The 12,259-nt window shown below is 36.1% G+C and overlaps 1 protein-coding gene across 2 annotated transcripts in view; it reads right to left on the reverse strand.

The window, feature by feature from the left end:
• PLXDC2 (plexin domain containing 2) overlaps positions 1-12,259 on the reverse strand; it is a 440,730-nt gene that overhangs the window by 94,945 nt on the left and 333,526 nt on the right. For both annotated transcript variants that reach the window (XM_040248599.1, XM_040248598.1), the window contains exons 8-9: positions 8,086-8,181; positions 7,803-7,884 (exon numbers count right to left, since the gene is read on the reverse strand). In XM_040248599.1, the coding sequence (XP_040104533.1) occupies positions 7,803-7,884; positions 8,086-8,181 (178 nt within the window). The remainder of the gene's footprint in view (positions 1-7,802; positions 7,885-8,085; positions 8,182-12,259) is intronic.

A 12,259-nucleotide genomic window follows, 5' to 3' on the forward strand; every position in this document is an offset into this window, starting at 1 on the left:
TTTTTTGTATCTGATATAAGTGTATAAGTAAGGAGATACCTTCTATCAAAGTAGATTTTGCTATAGTTATGAATAATTTTCACATTTTGTATTTAAATCTGACATTCAATTTATATACTGAAAAGAATAACATTTTTGGCAATCAAGATATTACTAATCAGTAATTCTTTCAAGCAGATTGAAGAGATTTCAACTTGAAAGTCAGTTTATTGGAACACACATCAATAAAAGTTTATTTAAAAAATTTAAAACTCAGTGAGTTCTAAATCTCCACCTGAAACTAGGTGTATTTTCAAACAGAACTTTATTCTACCCCAATCCACTGAAATAAGTCTAATTATAATTAATTTTGGATCAGGGCTTCTAGATTTCTTAATGGCTTCTATTTGATTATTAGGTCTGGACTTCACATCGTATCACGAAAGTTAATAGGTTTCCTTCCTTATGTGAAAAAATCATATAAATGAATAATTTACAAGTAGCTTCCAATGTGAATTTATTAGACCATAATGTCAAAAGTGTTATAGACTAGAGCTTTGTCCAAGATATAAAAGGTGCATTTAAATAGGTAAAATTACACTCACTCTATCTACTGACCTATCTTAATTTTATAAATTTCAGACTTGACCATAATTTCAGAGTATATGGCTTGTCACTCAAGAATCATAGGTTCCTGATCCTCTCCTTCAATCTTAAAACCTTGGATTAAATTAAGCCTTACTATTAAATCATACCAACTTTACATGGCTTGGTATGGCCCTCTAGGGCTTCCCTTGTGGCTCAGCTGGTAAAGAATCCATCTGCAATGTGGAAGACCTAGGCTCGATCCCTGGGTTGGGAAGATCCCTTGGAGAAGGAAAAGGCTACCCACTCTGGTATTCTGGCCTGGAGAATTCCATGGACTCTATAGTCCATGGGGTCGCAAAGAGTTGGACACTACTGAGCGACTTTCATTCATTCATTCATTCATTCATTCATGGCCCTCTAAGGATTATAGTGGAGTTGCATGTTACTTCAGGGCTAGATATTGAGAGGGGTAAGTAAGTAAAAATCATACTCAGTCAAAATATGCTTGGAATTCCCTTAGTTACAGGCCTCTCAGGAGCCTGACATTCTGTTCTTCCTTCAATATCAGAGTGGGCTATGGAGTGTGAGGTTCTTGGTGATGAAGTTGTTAGCTTGCATCTTTGAACCATATGATAATTAAAAATACCCACTGTGTCTTTAAACACTAGAGTCCCACTCAATGCAGCAAAGGTGCCTGCGTTAAGGGGTACAAAGGACCAAGATCAAGGGACAAAGATATATTCAAATCACCCTGGTGCTGTTTTTTAGAAGCATAAGATTACTGACTGGTGAAAGGTGAGATCAGCTGCACAATTAAAATTTGTTCTCTCCAATTCCCTTTTTTCTCCCAAATGTAGGCAATTTAATTTCTGTAAGCTCAATGAAAATATGAGAAGAATTCTCTTTTAAAAAATTAGATGTGCTTTTATTTGTTGTTGCTGTTGTTGTTGAGTCGCTCAGCCATATCTGACTCTTTTGGGACTTCATGACTATAGCCCACGAGGCTCAGGTGTCCATGGGATTTCCCAGGCAAGAATACTGGAGTGGGTTACATTTCCTACTCCAGCGGATGTGCATTTATATCCTTAATTAATTTAGGTTGATAACATATTTCATATTGTTAATGAATTACTAGCCAATATTTCTGACATTATGCATTTTCAAAAGTTTTGAAATGTATTACATGTGATTCTTCCTATTTCTCTTTTTGTTACTGCAAAGAAATCCAGTTCATTTAGTGGAAAATAACAGGCAGTGCCAGAAGATGCTCAGGGAGATGCAGTAGAAATAACAGGTTAAAAAAAAATAGAGACGCGTTATTCAGAAACATCTCTCCCTCATCTCTATTTTTCCTTAAGTAAATATGTTATAGTTTTCTTCTGTAGATCCATGTCTCTACCATTAGGAGAGGTTTGCCTATTTTATTTATTCTTTTGATGGGTGGAATCATAGAATATATTTCTTACCAAATTTTTACCAGTACCAGTCTTATGACTTTGACTGGAACTAAGTAATTGTAAGTTGGAAAATTCTTTTAAAATGAGGCACCAATAGACTAACTCCTCAGTGTTCAGAATGCTTGATGATAAATGTTGGCATTTTATGCCGGGCATCCCCACAATTCTTTCTATAGCCATGTGGTTGACACTGATAAAGCCAATGGGGAGAAAGGGCCAAAGAGAGCAATTAGAATTCCCAGTAAAGTGGACATTTCTGGCCTCAGTTATCTCACAGTTCAGTCCAGCGTGTATGCATTGGAATCCTTTATTAGGTCCAGTGCTGTGTTGGGTGCTGTGGGAGACCTGAAAAGGAGTAAGAACAGATTACATTTCTACCCTTTAAAGAATTTATGTTCTTTTATGTCCCCTTTGTTGGTTCCTCCTTTTGTCATCAACTTCATGTGGCAAAATTCAAATCACAGGAAAGAGTATATAATGAAAAGCAATACTCATTCTCCTCCTGTCCCTGTTGATTATCTTTTCCCTAGAGACAAATGTGTTTATCAGTCTTTTAGATATTTTCTCTGAGATATTCTCTGTCTCAACAAACATACATGCATACAAATACTTTAAATAATTTTATGTAATGGAAAATCAGCATCATACCTCATTATGCCAAGCCATAGGCTGGTTCCTGGGATGTCTTCTATTTTCAGTTTATATTCTCTACACAGCTGATCTCATTCAGTCCACTGAATTTAAATGCTATCTATATGATAATAGCTCTCCAATCTAAGCTTCTAGCCATAACCTTTTCCTGGAATTTTTGGCTCATATATCCCTACCGAGCCAGTATTTCTACCTGGAAGTCTGACAGGCACCTTAAAGTCTTTATTTATTAAAGAGTTTACCTCAACCAAACTCTTTATTTCTCCCTACCCTAGCCTCTATCTCATATGCCATCTTGCCTATCTCAAAAAGTGAGCACCAGCATCCATCAAACTGGTCGAACAAGAATTTAGGAAGTATCCTGGGTTCATGTCATTTTCCTTGCCTTCATTTTTAGTCCATTACAAAGTAATCTGTCTCCCTAGGAAAGGCTCTTTGGTCTCACTTTGGTGTACCTCGTTCCCAATTACTTTGTTTTTGCTGTCCAGTCACTAAGTCGTGTCCGACTCTTTGTGACTCCATGGTCTGCAGCCTGCCAGGCTCCTCTGTCCTTCACTATTCCCTGGAGTTGGCTCAAATTCATGCCCATTGAGTCTGTGATCTGTCTAACCATCTCATCCTCTGCTGTGCCCTCCTCCTCCTGCCCTCAATCTTTCGCAGTTGTTTAGAGTTAAGTTTAACTATCACTTTTCCCAAGAAGCCTTACCTGGCCACTCAGTCCAGAACAAGTACCAGCTCTCTCAACTTGACAGACCACTCATCATCAACTGACTTTTTAATTTAATTATCAATTCATTTATTTTCTAGCTTAATACACTAAACTCTAAGGTGCATGAGAACTTTGCTTTGATTGATGCCTCACTAGTTTTCTAACTTCTTCAGTGCTTAGACTAACAGTTGCTGTTTAGATCAATGTGAAAAGAAGTCAATACATTTTTAAGGAAATGAATGAGTAAATAAGTACTTTAAGAGCCAAAATATATTGGCTTTGTCAAAATGTTTGTAATATCCATAACAGTGTATGGAAAACTTATAACAAACTTTTTGACCAACCAAATATTTTCAGTTAAAAATTAAACATTTGGAAGGTGATGGCTGATGAAACCAAGGTCTGTTCACAAAGACAATGGTTTGTACACTCCTGTTATTATTATCAGTTTTGCTATATTTTACCTTCTCATATCCTATTTATTTCTTTTGGCCTAGTACTCACACTACTAACTTTATTTCCTGCATATCTCTTTGCTTAAACTCTATCTTGCTTACTAAATATGTAAGCTCTATGAGAGAAGTAATTTTCTCTCATTTACTATTGACTTCACAATCTAGGATAGTAACTTAAACATGAGATACTAAATTTTTTTTGTTGAATAAGTGAAGATAAAAGGTATGGGTGAAAGTGGTTGATTCAGGTCCTCTCAGCTTTCAGTGAAGAAATAAAAACAGTCTTGTCTAGAAGTAATGACTACCTATTTCAAGAAAATTTTTTCAGTGGGCCATACTGAGTGGCTTACAGAATCTTAGTTGCCAGACCAGAGATTGAACCCAGGCCCAAGGCAGAGAAAGGATTGAGTTTTAACCACTGGGGGATTCTTCTGAGAAAACATTTTTGATCATCGATCTCATTAAATGTTCCTATAACTCAAATTCCTTTAGACCTTGGATGAGCCATTATAAACATTTTGGCTTGGTTTTGGTTTGTTGAAAAATGGGAGTTAAAGGAAATAAACAAACCAATTAAAATTATCTTATCTTTTTAGAGGAAGGCCAACTTGAGAATTCAGTAATTGCTACCAACTGATTATCATTCAGGGATAAGAAAGCACAAAGGGAAAGGTAAGAAGCATGGAAAAAAAGAGCTTGAGAGGCAATTTTCATGCTCCTTAGGATAAGATGTCTCTTGTTTTATTGAATTTGTTAACAAAAGCTCTAAAGTCTAGGGAAATGCTACTGGGCAGCAAAAGTGAAGTTTTGATGCTCACAGGCCTAAGGAGAAATTAATAAAATGCAGTGGGGAAATTAAGTTGAACAAAAGTGCAATGAGCCATAGTTAAACCAATTAATTAAGCAGGTCTTGATATGTATATAACCGAGTTGCTGATGAATTAAAAATAAATCCAAGATTTTAAGCCGGTGTTTGGTATGCAACCAAACACCAAATTGTAACATGCAGAAAACTTGAAGTTTTCTTTAATACTCTTCTTTGACAAATTCCTTCCTCATTCATATGCATTATCACCTTTCTTTTTCCGTTAATCTTAAAAAAAAAAAACCTATGTTTTCAGTAATATATAAAAGTCATGCTTTACTTGATTCTCTTCTACATTCTTTTCATGTCAACTTCAAAACCATGTATTTTTCTTGTACCCTCAGTAACTGAAATATTCATTTTCCCATAGTACGTCAATTGTTTATCAGGAAGTGTTTAACATTAAGAAGCTTAGTGCACCTGTGGCCTGATCTGTGTGAGGCAGAAGAGGTGAGACATCAAAATGGCAGGCTGGCGCCAATGCAACACTGTAAAACAATTATCCTTCAATTAAACAAACAAACAAAAAATCCCCAGAAGGCCAGAAGTCACAGAAATTGAGTTTCAATTCCAAACTCATCACTGAAGAGCTCTGAGATCATATACAAGTGACTTAGCTCCTGGAAGCCTCAGTTTCCTCAGCTATAAAAATGTTGTATGAATTAAATATCTTTGGAAATTCTTTGGAATGATATATGTCAGAGAAACTTCTCAATAAAATGGGAGCATTAATAGTATAAAGAAGTTTGTCATTTGTGGATGCATTTTGATTGTCAAAATTGCTTGCTTGGAACCCTAAACATATATTTGCATCAAAAATGTTTTTTAAAAATAATGAAATGGTTAGTGGAAGGTAGATTTCTAGACTAGTGTCCCAAACCTTCATTTATAATACCATTATTTCAGTCGAGAATTGTCCTAATAGTTCTCTAGGTGGCTAGTTCGTCCTGGTTTTCTGTCAATGTTCCTGGTTTTAGCACTAAACGTCCCTCATCCTGTGAGAGGTTTAATTCCCAGACACACTGACTCATGATTTCTTCATTTGGAACCTAACCATCAGTCATTCACTCATTCATGTTTCTGTAGTAGCAGGTACATCTTTGGCTGTGGAGATACGGAGACAATTCACTTTTAATAAACACAGAGCCTAGCAGAGGAGACCAATAAGAGACAAACATCCATAAGCCCTGAGCAAGATGCTAAACACAGAGGTTGGAGCAGAATGCCAGGAACCACAGGCTTCCCGGGTGGCTCAATGGTGAAGAATCCTCCTGCCACTGCAGAAGACTCAGGAGATAAAGGTTTGATCCTTGGGTTGGGAAGCTCCCCTTGGAGAAGGAAATGTCAACCCACTCCAGTATTCTTGCCTGGGAAATCCCATGGACAGAGGAGTCTGGTGGGGGGGGTCCGGCTACAGTCCATGGGATTGCAAAGAGTAGGACATGATTGAACGACTGAGCACACATGTACCCATGCCAGGAACCACAGCGTTTGGGCAACTCACACAGACTCAGATGAAGGAAGGTTGGTGAACACTAAACTGGAACTTGAATTAAGTTTGCACCCCAAATCAAAACCTTCTACTTCATTCTTCTGGGCATTTTTCATGTTTTAGTTCAGTATTACTTAAATATACATATTAAAATGCCATCTCTTTAGATTCATTTTGGTCATCATCTAAATGGATTTTGACTAAATTCTGATCTGCATGTAATTTGTATGCATTGTCAGCAATATCTGAATCTAAAGGATTATAAATCCTTCATTTTATAGCAGTTCTTCCCACTCTGGAGAGACAGCCAAGAATCTATTTTTAAGAACATAAATCGCCTGCTTGCTTTTGCATTATTTGCAATACATTGCACAAAAGAAATTATTGGAACAACATGTTATGTTGAAAATAAAGCAACAGTTACAGTAAATACTACTACTCTTTCTATCATATTATAGTGGTTGTCCTAAAGTCAGCAAGCTACACATGTTTCCAAAAGCTTGTTCTCAAGGAATTGGAATTCTATTCTTTAAGCTTCAGTAACTTCTAAAGTCTTCCTGAACATGCCTCTATCATCACAGCAAAGGCTGCAGTAAGATGATAAGACACCGGCTTCTTATAAAACGGAAAGCTCTGGTGGAGCATGTAGGAACCTGAAGACTCAGTTCTCCTTCTGGAGCAAGAAGCAGACTTCATGAACTCTGAAGGTGAGAGGGGCCTTATTTTCAGACACACTGGAATTTCCATGGTGGGCACTGAAGTGAAAGTCACTCAGTAGTGTCTGACCCTTGTGGCCTCATAGACTGTAGCCCACCTGACTCCTCTTCCTCTGTCCATGGAATTTTCCAGGCAAGAATACTGGAGTGGGTTGATCTATATGACCCACTTCTGCTCTCCCAGCACTTGGGATGTAACTGATGCACAAAATGGTTGAGCATATAAAACACATTTAAATGTCTTCACTCTGTATTTCCAACAAATGATCATCCAGTCTCTGAAAAACCCTACAGACTGAAAAATCCTCTTTGCATTCATGAAAATCAGTAAACCTCTTTGACACCAGCAAGTGATACAGCTTAAGTTTCAAAGTCAGTTAGTTACAACCCAGGCCCAAACCACACATTCTATTTATGTTGCACAGATCAGTTAGTATCATCACATTCCTCAGCCTCCGACTATACCTCTAATCCTGGTTGGTAACCTCTGAGATATTTATAGGAATTTGCTAAGAATGTTCATGTGATTAAGCATAAAACATCCTTGTTGCTGTGAAGATATATCATATCATGATTTCTGAAGACTATGAACCAATAGCATCAATTTATAGATTCATCCATCACCATCATCTATTTTAAGCCCCATCGTGATTAGAAGTAGGTCAGATAATTATCATATGGACTATAAAGATTTCTAGTCATTTTGGGCAAACATAGAAAAATATGACAATTCCATCATCTGAGCATTTTGGTGGTTTTGTTTTTTTTTAACACGTGTATATTTGTTCATGTATACCCAGTTAACACACCTTACACATTCAAAACTCAATGGAAGAGTACAAGCAACAAGTCTTCACAAAGTTTTTAAATGTTTTGCATTATTCTTTTACCTTTGAAGTTTGCTACACCAACTGCAGTTGAATCCAATCTGAGAGGATACACAGGGGCCGCAACCATTGAACTGGAGACACGCTAGGAAACAGGAGAGAATGGATGCATCAAGACTAATTGGCAGCATGAAGAGGAGAGGGAAAAAAAAGATACCGCCACTAAAATTGAAATCACCCATGCATCCCCATATGTATGCAGGATCCAGAGACCCACGCATAAATAGACCAGATTATCAAACTTGCAATTGTTTTCCCACTCAGTTTTGTTTACATGTTAACTTACTAGGCAATGGGGTCATCTCCACAGCTGAAATATTGGTGATTTTTGACATCTGTAGTTCCACTCGGTGGTATTCATAAATTGTTCTTCTTCGAACATCTGGAAAAACAAAAAATAGAAAAAAAAATCCCCTTTCAACATATTTTCACTTATAAAAAAACTGCACTTTAATAGTGAATGTAGTTACATGCTTTTCACCAGGTGGACCTTTAAAATAAAAAATTTAAATAATCAAAGCCTGTAAAACAATTGAGTATCAAAATCTGAAACTCAGTGCCCATGTACTAGGAGTCTTTTCATCAGGAAATTGAAAATGTTGATTAGAGTCTCAGATTTCTCACTTATTTAACAGGGTTCAAATATATTTTCAAACCCAGTGTATACTTAAGATAATTTCTTGATAGATTTATACATTTTGAAAGAACTTGACATATGAACTCAAGAAGGTAAGATAATCCCACTTCTCTGAAGCTAAAGTGAGTCCTTTAGGAATAGGTAGTAATCAAAAATTTTTCATAGCCTAAATACACCTGGTTTAGCTAGAATAAGAGTCTGTTTTAAAGGTTTAGGATAAGTTTCTTTAATAAAATTGAAGACAGAACTTAAATCATTAAAAAATTAATATTGCTATTTACTAAATATACAGTGTCATATCCAAGAAGGTTAATAATTAGCACTTATATTGCATGTAGGAATTTATAATAATTCATCAGCAAACCCAGCCATGTTCCTAAAGAATAGGTTAGATGAAAACTTTGAGAAGAACTTTAATAAGTAAAAGTCAGATAAATATAAGCAAGTGTATTTTATACCAAAACAAGACACTGATGATACATATTCAAAATCTACTTTAAAAAAAGACCTGAGCCTTATACTTATTAGCTTGCCTGACTTTGGTAAGTATAAATAGAAATGTAATATCATCAGCATTTTACCTAGCTCTTGGAATGCTTAGAATAACAGGAATGCATTTCTTGATACTATGATACCTATCAGGAATTATTTGACAAGCTATAAATTATATTTAAAACATTGATTTTAGGAAGTCATATGTCATAGTGTTAATTAAAAAATTCATGCATTTGAACAGTCTGGTTCAAATCCCAGTTTTGCTACTAGGTATGTCATGACCTTGGGCTCTTGTTATGCTTTCTGTCCTTCATTTTTCTCATCTATAAAATAGAGATAATAGTACCTATATCACAGAGTTGTTTTGAAGATTAAGATGATATAGTAAATGAAAGTTGCTTAGAATAATCCCTTTCACACAGTATGTGTTCAGAAAATGTCAGACATAAATTTGTCTAATTTCAATATAGCAAGCATAGATCATACTGCATGTAATGACCTAATTCCTATAGATTTAGGCCCTCAAATTAGGCTTGTAGGATTTTGTCTCCCATTTTATATTCGGAGAAGGCAATGGCACCCTATTCCAGTACTCTTGCCTGGAAAATCCCATGGGCGGAGGAGCCTGGTGGGCTGCAGTCCATGGGGTGATGAAGAGTCTGACACAACTGAGCGACTTCACTTTCATTTTTCACTTTCATGCATTGGAGAAGGAAATGGCAACCCATTAGAGAAGGTTAAATTTTGATTGAAGTCAACAGACCCAACAATGATGTCCTCTAGGACATGAAGGAGAAGTGTGGTAACTCAGAAGATAGAAAGCTGTCTGTTAGTAACCATGATCAGGAAATGTAGGTATCCACAGATCTGGGAGGGAAGTCAAATACTTACTCACAACCTACACGTACTTCCTTTTCTCTCCATGCATATTCTTTCACCCACTTCTGATTATTCTCCATGAAGGTCTACAGCAGAAGAGGAAGGGGGAGGGAGTGGCCCAAAATGAACTCTGTGGGGGCTGGGGATGCATCTAGAGCCCTTCACCAAATACATCTTCATCTTTCTCAGATTAGGAAACACTGCTTATCAATCCAGTTCACAATTTTTTGGCATAAACGAAAGACATACATATAATTTTCAAGTGAAATTTTATCCCACATTAGAGAAAATGCTAATTTCATGGTATTTAGTAAGGTGTCTTGGTGTACATGAATCATGTCTTCTCTCTCTCTTTTTAACTTTTAAGGCATATGAAACCATCACTCAGCTTCTGCCTAAATGGTATACATTCCTATATACTGGTTTCCTATACATTTTGCTAAACAATTTAGTTCTCAGAAATAAATAAATAACATGGACTTGCCCTGGGATCACTGTGATGGGGCTTTTTGAGCCTTCTTCATCCTAAAATTTGCATAGCATCTATCATATTAGTAGGTGCTTAAAACTAGTTTTCTTTTAATTTCATCCTATACTTTGAAAGGCTCAAACAATGGGCATGACAGTGAAGCCTCTGGGAGTTTATTATTGATGAAGCAGATGGGGTAAGGGGAAGGAGTGACCTTTTTTGCCATGCTAGTTCTATCACCTGCTCAGACACCTCCAACAATTGGGAGGAGATGAATTTAACAAAACCAAAATCAATAAGAATGAGTTTTGTTTGATGACCTGCCAATTAATGACAGCTTCCAAATGGTCATTTCTGTTGTATTTCAGACATCTCCCTGTCAAAAACAAGTAATTAGGAATGTATTTACTGGTGGCTCCTGCCAATGCTAGAAGCTTTCATTTGATTCCAGAAATGTATTTTACTCATGTGTCTTCTTAGGGAGCTAGCCAAAATAATGATGAACCAAACATTCCATCTTGTTGTGATGCAGCTTCAACCGTTTTATTATATCTTTACAAAACTAAGATCAACTATAATACCCATGAAGGGCTTTAAATTTTTTTTTAATGAAATGAAATAAATCTCTGAGCAGCTAACACACAGAGAATAAAATTCAATAATCAAAATCTTAAGGCAATATGATTCAAAGCATAACCGTTGAATTGCACTTTTTTAGATATTTTAAACAATATCAGCAGAAGGGACTGAGTGATCATATGGAAGCACCAGGAATTCTTTCCAATCAATATCCATTCTAGTTCAAATGGAAACAGTTTAATGAGTACCCTGTGGCATGATTAGTGATAATCTAGTTTATTTGTCTGCTTGAAAACTAACATTAACGGAGAGAATGTAGGAGTTATTTCCTAAATTGTCTGATTCTTATATTTATATAAATATTTTAATATCTTGTCTGAATGATAAAGTAAATGATTAGCTAACATGTGCTTATCTATGTGTTGCAATGCTTAATGACTGGTGCCTAATGATTAATTCTTATTTTCTTTTCTAGTTCTAACTGAACCTGGCAGATAGCACCATTTAGTGAGAGTACTCTTTAATGTAAATAGCATGTATTGCAAAACTCAATAACAAGTTCATTCCCAGCATAAAGACTCAGGAACAAAAGAGACTCTTGAGTAAAATAGTGCGCTGTTACAGAAGTCATAAGCTTCCCCCACAAAAATCCAAAGCATGAAAAGAATTAGCCAGTTGGAGCTGTGAAATAAAGCATCTACAATAGAAGATACTTCTGCCTCAAACATTTAAAAATATTCATTTATTCCTGTTTATTTAGCTGCACTAGGTCTTAGTTGTGGCATGTGCATACTTAGTTGCACCACTTGGATCTAGTTCCCTGACCAGAGATCGAACTCAGGCCCCTGGCACTGCGAGCACAGACTCCTAGTCGCTGGACCACCAGGGAAATCCCTGCCTCAAATGGTTTAAAATTCTCTCTATAGTTCTAATTCTATTAAACAATAATATAAGTTAGCACTGCAGAAGGCAACATAAAATTTAGGTGACCATGAGGTGCTAATCTGACCCTCTCAGATTTTCCTCTCATTATTCTTTTGTGTTCATAAAAATTCTAAAAAAAAAATTTCAATTATGTCAAAATTAATCAGTGATTTCTAATATCCAAAAATTCTTGTTTTTTGCTTCTTTTGAAAAATCAAGACCAATCAAATAGGGTATGTGAGAACCATATGTATTAAAGCAATAAAATATCACTTTGCGTAATGCTTTTTATCTTTGAAGAGTTTTATGAGCGGTGACTTGATGGGGAAAACGTCATGATTTCTATTTCTGCTTCCTTTTGTTGAGCCTGAAGTGAGCTAGTGTGTACTTGACAACAGAGTGCCTAATGAAGCTGTGCAGTAAAGAGAAGCAATTTTATCTTCTGTAGAATAATTTTGAAGTGTTTTTCATTTTAAG

Source organism: Oryx dammah, unplaced genomic scaffold, assembly GCF_014754425.2.
Source record: "Oryx dammah isolate SB20612 unplaced genomic scaffold, SCBI_Odam_1.1 HiC_scaffold_10, whole genome shotgun sequence".
Lineage (NCBI taxonomy): Eukaryota > Metazoa > Chordata > Mammalia > Artiodactyla > Bovidae > Oryx > Oryx dammah.